Here is a 12,818-nt window from a genome sequence, read left to right on the forward strand (position 1 = left end):
TGATCCTCAGATCTTAGCTGTCTGATTATCTAGGACTACAGGTATGAGTCACCCGTGTCCAGCTGAATTCACCTTTGATAGACAAGCAGAGGATGTCTGCAGGGACCCAGGAGAAAGAGGAAGAGAACATCGTGAGACAGGGGCCCCCAGGCATGGCAACAATGGGGCAGGAAAGAGGCCCACATGAATGGAAGGGAAAAGCTGGGCCCAGGTTGGGAAGAATCTGGCATCCACATGACAAACACTATTAGCAATAGAGACCACTGGAGCCCTGCCACTGAAGGCAGTGCCTGCTGATCTTCCCACCACCTGCCTCTTCGCCCTCTTTGTGTTGCTTTTTTGTCTTCTTGACTCAGATATATCCAGGGAAGTTGGGCGCTGGTGGCTCATGCCTGGAATCCTAGCTGCTCAGGAGGCTGAGATCTGAGGATCATGGTTCAAAGCCAGCCAGGGCAGGAAAGTCCGTGAGACTCTTATCTCCAATAAACCACCAGAAAACAGGAAGTGGTGCTATGGCTCAAGTGGCAGAGCGCTCGCCTTGAGCTGAAGAGTTCAGGGACAGTGCTCAGGCCCAGAGTTCAAGCCCTATGACCGACCCCCCAAAAAAATCCATGGAGTAGGACCTCAACATGTTTCATGTTTAAGGGACTCTGATGGCTCACACCTGTAATCCTAGCTACTCAAGACGCTGAGATCTGAGGATCGTAGTTCAAAGCCAGCCAAGGCAGGAAAGTCTATGAGGCTCTTATCTCCAACTAGGGGCTCAAGTGGTAGAGTGTCAACCTTGTAAAATTTTAAAAAATCGAAGGAACAGGTCCTGAGTTCAAGCCCTAGTACCTACATAAACAAACCAACCACCCCCCCACCATCAGAAAACCATCATTGACTGGCTTCGTGTGGTCAGCAGGGGAGGGGTCCATGCAGAAGTGTGACTAAAAGGGGCTGTCTTCCCATGTAGAAGGGAACAAAGCCAGCAGACGAAGCGTCATTTATTTTGGCATGAGCTTGCTGTAAAATGCATACATAGCCAGGGACTAAAATGTGACACCGTTTTGGGATTTGACGTTCATGCTGTTACTGGCAAAAGCATTTTCCAAGCTTTCTGTGTTTGCTGGGAGGGAATCTCAGGATTAATGACTTGTGTGCTGGAAACGTATGGTGATTATTACCGGAGTCCTGATGCTGCTGTGGGTGAGGATGGTTCCCATCTGGGCAGGGGGCACACACCAGAAGAGGTTATGGTACTCCAGCCCAGAATAAGGCAGGGCTCCTGACAGGTGAGACCAGGGGCAGAGCAAACGAAACTAGCCAAGTCTTTCTGCTGAGTGAAGTAGCCATGGCAGTGCTAAGATCAGAGCATACACTGAGGGTCCTCAGCATGTACATATACATGGGGTACATGGGACACTGTTCATGCAGGACAAAGCCTGGACCAGGTTGTTCCTACTTTACAAAGGAAAGTTTCAGCTTTGGGCCTGATGTTGGTGGCTCGTGTCTGGACTCTCAGCTACCCAGGAGGCTGAAGTTTGAGAAACAACCCAGGCAGAAAAATTGGACTTTTATTTTAAAAAAAAATGCTAGTTCTGGGGTTTGAACTCAGGGCCTGGGTGCTGTCCCTTAACTTTTTTGCTCAAGGCTAGTGCTCTACTACTGGAGCCAAAGTGCCAGTTCTGGCTTTTTGGTCATTAGTTGGAGTCTCATGACCTTAATGCCCCACTGGCTTTGAACTGAGATCCTCAGGTCTCAGCCTTCTGAGTAGCTAGGATTACAGACATGGACCACTGGTACCTAGCGTCAGACTTTTTTTTTGTTGATTGTGGGACTTGAACTCAGGGCCTGGGTGGTACCCCTGAGCCTCTTTGCTTGCAAGGCTAGTGCTCTACCACTTGAGCCACAGCGCCATTTCTGGTTTTTGAGTGGTTAATTGGAGATAAGAATCTTATAGGGACTTTTCTGCCTGGGCTGGCTTTGAACCTCGATCCTCAGATCTCAGCCTCCTGAGCAGCTAGAATTATAGGCATGAGCCACTGGTGCCTGGCAGGAAAGATTTTTTTTTAAATCTCCAAATAACCAGCAAAACCCCAGAAGTGTGTGTATGGGGGTGTAGAGTACCAGTCTAGAGGGAAAAAGTTCCAGCTTTGTTCCTATGGCTGGCCAATCCCGTTTGGATGCCCTTGGATCAGTCCCTCTGCCCAAGGAGCTGTCTTGACAAAACATGTCACCTTGGTGGTTCAGACACACAGCAGATCCTGCTGCCACACAAGCATTTTGCCAGGGCTGCCACCTCAGGCCACTTCCTCTGGGCTCCCTTCTCTGCCTCCTGTAGGGCCTACTCCTTTCCGTCACCAGGTGATGGTACCTGGTGAAGGGAGGTAGGGCTTCATTCTGCAGCAGCATCCATTGGGCTGCCGAATGGTGTCTCAGGAGTGGGGTGGTAGCATGTGCCTCTGTGTTCTGGCCAGGCCTTGGGGCATGGCTGTGTGAGTCCTGGGGGTCTTGTATGTGTGGGAAGGTTATATACGATGACCCTACGGGTAGCACCAGTGAATGAAATTCTGCATGATGAAAATTCCTAGACCATTAGGTCTCAAATCATTTTGAAAGGCATTTAACAATCTCTGATGGAATCTCAGGCAGGGATAAATGTAGAAAATAGATAGCAGGTAAACTTTTCTGCATAAAGGTGAAGAGAAGCCCTTCTGCTATGCAACCCTCGGGATACCTTCTACCTATAGTCTGGAAGGTTCTCTTCTCCATCTGCCGAAATGTGAAAAGACAGGTGGATGAAAATTCTAGGAACAGTGAATTTACCTACAAAAATTTTTGATCTAGACACTCAAGTTTTCTTGAAAACTCAGAGTCACAATTATGATCCGACACAATGCTAGGTTTCTAATGTATCAATGCACTTGGGGATAGAGAACTGTATTGTGGAGGTGCTTGTGATGGTGATGAATGTCTTTATCCCTCCTCCCTTGGTCTTCCTCCCCTCTTCCTCTTCTTTGTGTTGGTACAGGGCTTTAAACTCAGGGCCTTGTGCTTTCATTCAGCTTTTTCATTCATGACTAGTGATCTACCACTTGAGTCATGACTCCAACCAGCTTTGTTTTTTGCTGGTTAATTGGAGATGGAACCCAAAGATTTTTCTATCCAGGCTGGTTTTGAATCTTAGTCCCTGGAATTTCAGCCTCCTTAGTAGCTAAAATTCCAGGTGTGAGCTAATGGTTCTTTGCTTTCCTTCCATTCTTGTAGCTTGCCACCCCCCCCCCCACCTTAATTTGCCATATGGGTAGCTCAGCCTGCTCAGATCACACGACTTACCCAAATGGTTTGGAAGTGTTTACATGTGGTGTTAGGGATAGAACAGAACCAACTACTGACACTTTGAGTTCAGGTTTGTTATTCTCTGAATTCCCTTCTTGAGTTAAACCATACACTATGGAAAGAAAGACTCAGACATACCTTCTAGAGTAAATAATAAGTTGAAATGTTGCCATCATCTTTCCTTCTCTTTTTTTGTTTTTGTCGGTTGTGGGGTTTGAACTCAGGTCCTACGTGCTGTCCCTGAGCTCTCTTGCTCAAGGCTAGTGCTCTACCACTTTAAGCCACAGGGCCATTTCCAACCCTCATCTTTTGGCAATAGGTTACTTGTATATTCAGCAGGCCAGGCTCTAGGGCACTGTGAGCCCTCTACATTTATAATAATTATTATATGTCACAGCTGACAGGCAAGAAAGGATATCTATAAGAATTAGCCTGTAAGATCTATATTTAAAATCCAGGCCAAATAGCACCAGGTCCTGGAGGCTTCTAGGCTTATGGGAAAAACTGGCAGAAGGGTACAAATTGGCCACACATAATACACAAACTCCATAAGTAGTAATTAAGCATTGACCTTAGAAAAAGAGGGCTGATCTTTGGGGAGGAACATGAGGATCTGTAAACAGTATCACAAAAACAGGCTAACAGCTACTGTTAAGCTGGCTGAAAATGGTTTGGAGCTGGGCACTGGTAGTCCATGCCTATAATCCTAGCTACTCAGGAGGCTAAAAGCTAAGGATTTCAGTTCAAAGCCAGACTGGGCAGGAAGTCTGTAAGAATCTTTTTTTTCCTTTTCTTTTTTCCTCTCTCCCTTCCTCCCCCTTTCCTTCCCCCCTTTCTTTCTTCCTGTCATAGGGCTTGAACCCAGGGCCTAGGCTCTGTTCCAAAGCTCTTTTGCTCAAGGCTAGCACTCTACCACTTTGAGCCACATGGTTACTTCCCATTTTCTGGGGGTTAACTGGAGACAAGGGTGTCACTCACTGGCTTTCCTTCCTGGATTGGCTTTGAACCGAGATCCTCAGATCTCAGCCTCCTGAATAGCTAGGATTATAGGTATGAGCCATCAGGACCTAGTTTAGAGAATCTTAATCTCCAGTTAGCCACCAAAAAGCCAGAGTGGAGCTGTGGCTCAAGTGGTAGTGTGCTAGCTTTGAGCAAAAAAGCTCAGATCCTAGAACCAGCATGAAAAAGGAAAAAAAAAAGGCTTTGATTAAATTGATGCATAAGAAATTCTAGTTTTATATACAATGATACTTTAGCAAAACCAATCTTTAGGAATAGGGGTTTAAAACAAAACTGTGCCAAACAACAGCTATAACAGAGTGAACTAATAGGATGGTAGAATTTTTCTGAAAATTCTCATTTTGGAGATGCTACCAACACAAGTGGCTTAAGAGTTCTTAGAAATGGACTGATTATTACAAGATTGTTTTCTCAGTTGCTAGGCAACACTGCAAAACAACGGTCCCTGTTCTGAGATCACCCCGTGGGCAGTTCAGATATGACACAGCCTAACTCCCCTCCTCAGCCGCACACCATGGCAATTGGGATGCTGTGGGGCCAGCATGCCAAAGCAATCTCCCAATCTGTATCTCAAAAAGCAAACGAGAGTGGACTGGTGGCCAACGTCTTTCAGCAAGGCCAAGTTTTCATGGAACTCTCAGAGTTCTTTGCTAAGTGCTACTTCACCTTGGTCAGTCCTTCTGTGCAGGGAAATTACCCCTGTGCTTCTTCATGGTGTATCTAAGCCCAATGCACTTTGGAGGGTACATTTTTATATGTGGAAAAGGAGACTCCTTCACGGTGACATGACCTATCTCAGATCACATCTTTCTGACGGATGTATTGACAGTGCCCTCCGGTAGGTCGCTTCCTCTGTTATTAAACACCTTTAAGTTGTTTCAGCTTTCCGGAAAAGTAAACACAATTAATGATCATTCTAACCTTTACCCGGTCCAATGTTTGTGACATAATATGGTTGGTTCCCTAAATTCAGTCATGACTCCTCAGCATTCCAATTCTATTTCTCCCCTCTGGACATGTGGCTTATGATACACAGGAAAAAAAAAATAGGCTAGTTATACTACAGATCACTTCATTTTTTAAAAATCAATTTTAGCTTCATTGTAAAATCGAGAGAAAGGGTCAGAGAGAGGTCCCCCGCTCCTCTGTCCACAGGAGCACTGTCTTCTCCCACAATCCACGCCCCAGTTTGCTGTAACTGTCCTAACTACGTGAAACGTCATCATGATTCCAAGTCCTCAATTTATACACACAGGGAGCTTTTTGTTTTCTTCAAGTTGTAACCATCATTCGTGCCTGAAGGTCTCCCAATCCCTGCCTCCCATCACGCTTCATGAACTGGGGGAGGGGAACAAAACCTTAGAAGTATAGCGTAAATAAGCTCCGCCTCTGATCCAGGGCAGGCTGGCCATGACTTACCTAAAAGGACTCAGTCAGTGAGCAGAGCACCAGCAGCAATACATTCCATCTGCAGCAGAGACGAACTACTACAGGCCAATTATGATGAGAGTTTCTGAGCGCCTGCTACGTATGCGCCATACATGATAAGAAGCCGGCTCAGTCACCGCCATTTCTATAGCAACCCACACACTCCCTGCCTGCTGTTTGGAGAAGGCAGTTAGAACTGGATTCTACAATGTAGCTTCCTTCCCACTTGGAATATGCGTTCCCTATTGTCCTCTCACTGGAACCAGAGTATTCAAATCAAGTGCGTTATCATTCAACAGCAGAAACCTAACACGGTCAGACTTGGAAATCTCCATTACTTTGCCACTTGCTGTCAACCTGTCACTTTAAATTCAAACAACTGACCTGGTTTACTTGTTCATAAGTGACCATTCCCCAGGGCAAGAAGTCAGAGCTCAGTGTGACCACCCTGTACATCATACGGCCATCTGCTGCCCCAGTTATATGGTAAGTGCCCGGAAAAGTGAACTGACAGCCCTCACATCTTAGCATCCACAAACCTTCATCGAACGTGCATTCACCATGACCAACCTTTACGCCAGACCTCCAGAGAAAACAGCTTCCTGCTAGGAGCTGGTGACTTATGCCTGTAAGTCTAGTTAGCCAGGAGGCTGAGATCTGAGGATTGCGGTTCAGAGCCAGCACTGGCAAGGAAAGTCTGTGAGACTCATCTCCACTAAATAATCAAAAATGCTGGGAGCAGGCTAGAAGTGACTCTGTGGAGAGCGTTAGCCTTGAGCACAAAGAAGCTCAGGGATAGCGCCTAGGCCCTGAGTTCAAGCCCCCGGACTGGCAAGAATAAATAAATAAATGCACCTACTATGCAATATACAGAATAATAATAATGAAAAGCTGGAGCTGGGCACCGGTGGCTCACACCTGTAATCCTAGCTATTCAGGAGGCTGAGATCTGAGGATCGCAGTTCAAAGCCAGCCCAGGCAGGAAAGTCTGTGAGACTCTTATCTCCAATAAACCATTAGGAAACCAGAAGTGGTACTGTAGCTCAAGAAGCAGAGCACTAGCCAAAGAGGGCAGAGGCAGCACCCAGGCCCAGAGTTCAAGCCCCAGGAATGACAAAAAAAAAAAAAAGCTGGAAGTGGAGCTGTGGCTTAAGTGGTAGAGTGCTAGCCTTGATAAGCACAAAAGCTCAGGAACAGCACCCAGGCCTGGCGTGTGCACACACACATGTACACACACATACACACACAGAGAAAAGAAAAAGAAAACAGCTTCTTTTGAAGGTCAAACTACCCCCCTCCACACACATGACTAATAAGATGTGCACACATTTTCCTTACCCCAACTCATTCTCTCCTTGTATAGGTGGATACCTAGAGATACAGAGTGCACAATTGGGAGATCAAAAGTTAAAGAATTCTGCTAATTTCTCAGAGGAAAAAAAATACATCCGCTACTCCGTTGGTCCATAAATCAAGTGGCATTAAACACAATGGTTTCAGCAAGACATGTAAATGCAACCACAGTTTTGATCTACAATATGCAAGTTGTGCTTTAAACAAGTCATTTGAGAGGTTGGACTTGAACTGTAGCTCAAGTTGTAGCCCACTAGCTTTGACTCCTCTAAAGGTGTCAGAGAGAGCCCCTCAAAGTCTCACTCCTAAGACAAATCCTTCAGTGAACCACGATCACCTATTCAAGTGTTTGAGTTAAGAGTTGAACATGGCTTTAATGGGGCACTGGTAGCTCATACCTATAATCCTATCTACTCAGGAGGCTGAGATCTGAGGATCCTGGTTCAAAGCCAGCCAGGGCAGGAAAGTCTCTGAGACTCTTATCTTCAAGTAACCACCAAAAGGCCAAAAAGAAGTGGCACTGTGGCTCAAGTGATAGTGAGCCAGCCCGAAGCAAAAATGCTAAGGAATAGTGCTCAGGTCTGAGTTCAAGCCTCAGTACTGGCACAAAAACAAACAAAGGGGGGGGGGAAGGATGGGGTAGGTGGCTTTGTGGTAGAATGCTTGCCTAGCATGCATGAAGTACTGGGTTCGATCCCTCAGCACCACATAAACAGCAAAAGGTAAAAGTGGTACTATGGCTCAAGTGGTACCGTGCTAGCCTTGAGCAAAAAGAAGCTCAGGGACAGTGCTCAGGACCTAAGTTCAAGCACAGGACTGGCTAAAACAAAACATCCATAGCTTTATTTGGATCAATATTAAAAGCATGTTTTTAGAGTTCAAACATAAATCCATTGAATTATGAAAGAAATTCATCTTCCTTTACAGCACTGGAAGTCCTCACTGCTATGAAAGTTTGTCACTGTGAATGTCAGGTGTCACCCCTGACAAAATGATCCAGTGGGTAAGGGATCTGTGGCTGGAACAGTGCCCAGTTATAGCCTGCAGAGGGCAGGATATTCTTGCATTGTCATATTAGAATGGAGGCATTTAGGTCAGGGGCTGCATGATTTTTTCTATAAAGGCCAAAGACATAGACAATACAACAAATGGGCATGGTTGTGTTCCAATAAAGCTTCATTTATGGATGCATATGTGTAAGTTTTATAACACGTTTATGGATCGTGAGGTATTCTTCCTCCAGATTTTTTCTCATCATCCTTATTAAGGCAAAATAAAAGTCATATATGCTTAAGGTACATGACATAGTGTTCTGATATGCATATCAAAACGAACAGCATACCATCACCTCACAGTTACCATTTTCTTCTTTATTTTATGGTATGAATGCTTAAGACCAAATATAAAATACAGCACTGTTAACGGTACCTACACTGCTATCTAGCAACCTCTTCCCCAATTTCCTTATCTTGTATCATGGAAACTTAATACTCTTTGATCAACTTCTCCTTGGCCCTCCACATCCCCCCTTTTTTTTTTTTTTTTTTTTTTTTGCCGGTCATGGGGCCTGAACTCTGGGCCTGGGCACTTTCCCTCAGCTCTTCAGCTCAAGGCTAGCGCTCTACCACTTGAGCCACAGTGCCATTTCTGGCTTTTTCTGCTTCTGTGGTGCTGAGGAATCGAACCCAGGGCCTCATGCATGCAAAGCAAGCACTCTACCACTGAGCCATCTTCCCAGCCCCAACACCCACCCCCCTTTTTTGTTGTGCAAATTATAGGGCTTGAAGCAAGCACCTGGGTGCTGCCCCTGAGCTTTTCTGCTCAAAGGCTAACACTCTACCACTGGAGCCACAGCTCCACTTCTGGTTTTCTAGTGGTTAACTGGAGATGAGTTTACAGATTTTTCTGCTCAGGCTGGCTTCAAATCTCAATTCTCAGATCTCAGCCTCCTGAGATCCTCCCTACTTAAAAAAAAAGTTTCTCCAATCATTAAAAGATGTAAACATTGGGGCTGGAAAGGTGGCTCAGTGGTAGAGCGCTTGCCTTGCATGCTTGAGGCCCTGGGTTCGATTCCTCAGCACCATATAAGTAAAAAGAAAAAAGCCGGAAGTGGTGTTGTGGCTCAAGTGGTAGAGCGCTAGCCTTGAGCTGAAGAGCTGAAGGACAGTGCCCAGGCCCAGAGTTCAGTTATTTATGACTTTTAGCTGGCTGGCCTTGATTTAGGCCCAAACTTCTCCATGGATTTAAAAGTTGCTATTTCTAGCCAGGCGCTGGTGGCTCATGTCTGTAATCTTAGCTACTCAGGAGGCTGAGATCTGAGGATCACGATTCAAAGATAGCCCGGGCAGCAAAGTCCATGAAACTCTTATCTCCAATTAACCACTCAAAAAACCAGAAGTGGCACTGTGTCTCAAGTGGTAGAGCATTCGCTTTGAGCTGAAGAGCTGAGGGACAGTGTCCCACAACTGACAAAGAAAAAAAAAAGTTGCTATTTCTAGCTGTTAAACAATCTGGGATTGAAAACCATTCTGATTTACCTCCAAAGTAGATCATTTTAAGTATTAGATTATTTGAAGTGATTATTACGGTCACAAATAGCAACTAATAGATGACTGTGTCATCTACTAAAGACATATTGAGGCATTACTTATTCTGATAAGACTGTCTCTGGAATTTTCTATTTCATTGAAATATTTTAATTTCAACATAGATAATGACATGATTGATTAAATAGAATAGAAAACAAGTTAGGAACCATGTAAGCTTCTATAGAGCTTAGTAAGTTAAAGAACATATGGTTTGTTCTTGAAATGTCCATTCAATCTTACTGTTCTCAGAAAACATATTTTAAATCAATTGATTATTTTTGAATAACAATCCAAATGTTGGCCTTTCTCTGTATACATGCAATCTGCCACAGCCTGGAATTTGGCAGTTGTATGTTTCACAGTAGATGCTAACTTAAAAAGACTGTAAGTGGAACTCAACATCTCTTTTGATCAGACTTCTCTTGTCGCCCTCTTCTAAGAACTTTGTGGTAGTTAGACCATCTGGATGATCTCTGCATCTTAAAATTCTTCTTTTGTGAATGTGCCTGTACTGGGGCTTGAACTCAAGGCTTAGGTACTGTGCTCAATGACAGCACTCCATCATTTGAGCCATAGCTCTACTTTGTTGTTGTTGTTTGTGGTTATATGGACATAAGAATGTCAGGGACTTTCCAGCTAGGCTGGCTTGAGGCTAGCTGAATTGAGATCCTCAGATCTGAGCCTCCAGAGCAGCTAAGATTTTAGGGGCTTCTACTTCCTACTTTAATGTTTTGGTAGATGATGTCTTTAGCCAAGAGAAGAGAAAGAAAAATGAACAGATGTAGGGACTTGTCTAATGGAACTTGGTAAGTCTATTTCCAGCAGTGTGGACTGAGTTTCCTGTGGAACACCCACAAAGAAGTATCCGATAGGGGCTTCGAAAGAGTGTGAAGAGTGGTTAATGCTCCAGTGAGGGCATGTTAAGTCAAGAGCCAAGAAGAGGGCAGGGCCAGGGGCAAGCAGAAGCAAGACCCAGGGACACTGAGTCAGAGCACTGGGATGCTGAAGAGGGACCACAGGGCACTGAGTGGTAGAAGCAGCGCATGGAGAACAATTTCTCAAGAAACCTGGGCCATGAATTGTTCGGATGGCACCATCAGGGAAAGCCGTCCACAGAGCAGGGAGACCTCTGCCTGCTTCATAAATCTTAAGGTTTGGGCATTGATGAAAGCACCTTTACAAGTACAGGTTCATTTTTTCTTAGGGTAGTGAATTGTATATGTCTGATAGGTTAGATCATGGCTCCCTGACAGCTAATCAAACATCTGGATGGTGCTATGAAGGTAGTTTTGGGGTAAGATGAACATTTAAATCAGGAGACCTTGAGGGAGACAGATCACCCTCCATAACAGAGATGAGCCTTATCCAGTCAGTTGAAGGCCTAGAGACAGAAAGAATGAAATCCCTTAAGCATGAGGAAATTCTGCCATTGGATTGTCTTTGGATTCAAATCACAACATCAATTCTTCTTGGGATCGCTCGTCTGCTGGCTCATCTTGCAATTTTGGATTTGCTACACTTTCTCAAATGTGTGAGCCAATTCCTTAAAACCTCTGTCTCTGCCTTCCCCTCTTCAATCTTATTGATTCTGCTTTTCTGTAGAACCTTAATAGGCTTCTAACTACAGCAGGCATTATCATCATCGAAATGCACAGCGAGGAAACTGGTGAAGAAGGGATAAGCGGCTTGGCCCCATAGCCAAAGGCGGCAGAGCTGGGATTCCAGTCCCTGCACTTTAAACTTAGGTTCTACTTCAGAGCATGGACCCAACGTATGATTGGGGCCCACTGGGAAGACCAATTCCCAATGAAGAGAGTCACAATATATGAGCATCCATGATTGGGCATCCAAGATGCACCCAAGGTGGGAGTTCAAGATTTTAAGTTGCAGAACTCAGGCATTTTGGGAAGCAAAGGTATATGTTGTTCCTTTTCTCCTTTGTACTTCCTCTCCCTTCTTTATCCATCTCCTTTCGCTTTCGGAAATCTTGGGTTCTGAGATTCATGTACACATTCCCCCTTGAGTCACTATGACCAAGACCACCAAGCACCCCTAAATTTTTAAGTCATCGAGAATACACACAAGCAATAGAGGGCGTGTCTTCCTTCATGCAGGATATGTTAACACCATACCACAATCCATCTACCAATGTGTCTCTGGTAAAAATCAATGCATTTGTGCTTTTACATTTTTTATTTTCTCTCGGATGACTGGCCCAGAGAAAAGGAAGCAGCCATGTGATGAACTTCTCTGTGGATAGTACGATGTGATAAGGACTTAAAGCCTTTGTGCAACAGCTGGAGAGGAACGGAGAGTAGCCTGTAGCTACGTGAGTCCTAAAGCACAGCTGACCCTCCCTAGAGATGACCAGAACCCTGGCTGACATCTTCCCTGCAACCTTTTGGGGCACCCTTGATTCCAATCCAGCAGCACAGTTGGGCCTGGATTCACAACCCCCTCACACTGCAAGACAGGAGATATTCACTGTTGTTTGAAGCTACAACATTTTTGGTTCATTAGTTGGACAGAAATTGGTAACAAATGCATATGAGCATGGTGACATGTCTAGAATTCAAAATATATCATGGCTTTTCTCTAGGTGGTAGCATCATGGGTCATTTTTATTTGTTCTGCACAACGTTGGCAAATATTTCTCCCCCTTTCAACAAACAAAAAGACCATGTGACCAGCAGGCTCACTCAACCCTGTAAAGAAAAGGATGGATATAAAGAGAACCAATGTTACCTCTCATCACCTTCAAAGATTCTCTTCAAGGGAATTAGCTGAAATGTACATAAACCCAAACCCCAAACTCAACAACATAAACATCAAACTCCAAAGCCAGAGCCTGAGGACTCTTGCTTACCCAGCTTCTGATCAAAACGCCATGCTGCAACATAAGCATTGTGTCTCAGACTGCTCTGCGTCGTCAAAGGCACGGAGACATAGATGGGGCCGTCCACCAGCACTGGAGTCCCGTTACTGCTGAGCAGGTGCACGCTGACAGCGGTGACTGGAGTCAGATCATACCTGGTGCTGTTTCCTAGAAGGGAGAGGTGTTTTTTTTCCCCCCCATCATGTGGACACATAGTGCCTGAGACTATA

General features: G+C 45.0%; 1 protein-coding gene across 1 annotated transcript in view; it reads right to left on the reverse strand.

The window, feature by feature from the left end:
* Fam171a1 (family with sequence similarity 171 member A1) overlaps nucleotides 1–12,818 on the reverse strand; it is a 99,035-nt gene that overhangs the window by 9,846 nt on the left and 76,371 nt on the right. The window contains exon 5 of the mRNA XM_069990419.1: nucleotides 12,580–12,756. Within this exon, the coding sequence (XP_069846520.1) occupies nucleotides 12,580–12,756 (177 nt within the window). The remainder of the gene's footprint in view (nucleotides 1–12,579; nucleotides 12,757–12,818) is intronic.

The sequence above is a fragment of the Dipodomys merriami genome, unplaced genomic scaffold, assembly GCF_024711535.1.
Source record: "Dipodomys merriami isolate MVZ:Mamm:240054 unplaced genomic scaffold, mDipMer1.0.p SCAF_4, whole genome shotgun sequence".
In the NCBI taxonomy this organism is placed as follows: domain Eukaryota; kingdom Metazoa; phylum Chordata; class Mammalia; order Rodentia; family Heteromyidae; genus Dipodomys; species Dipodomys merriami.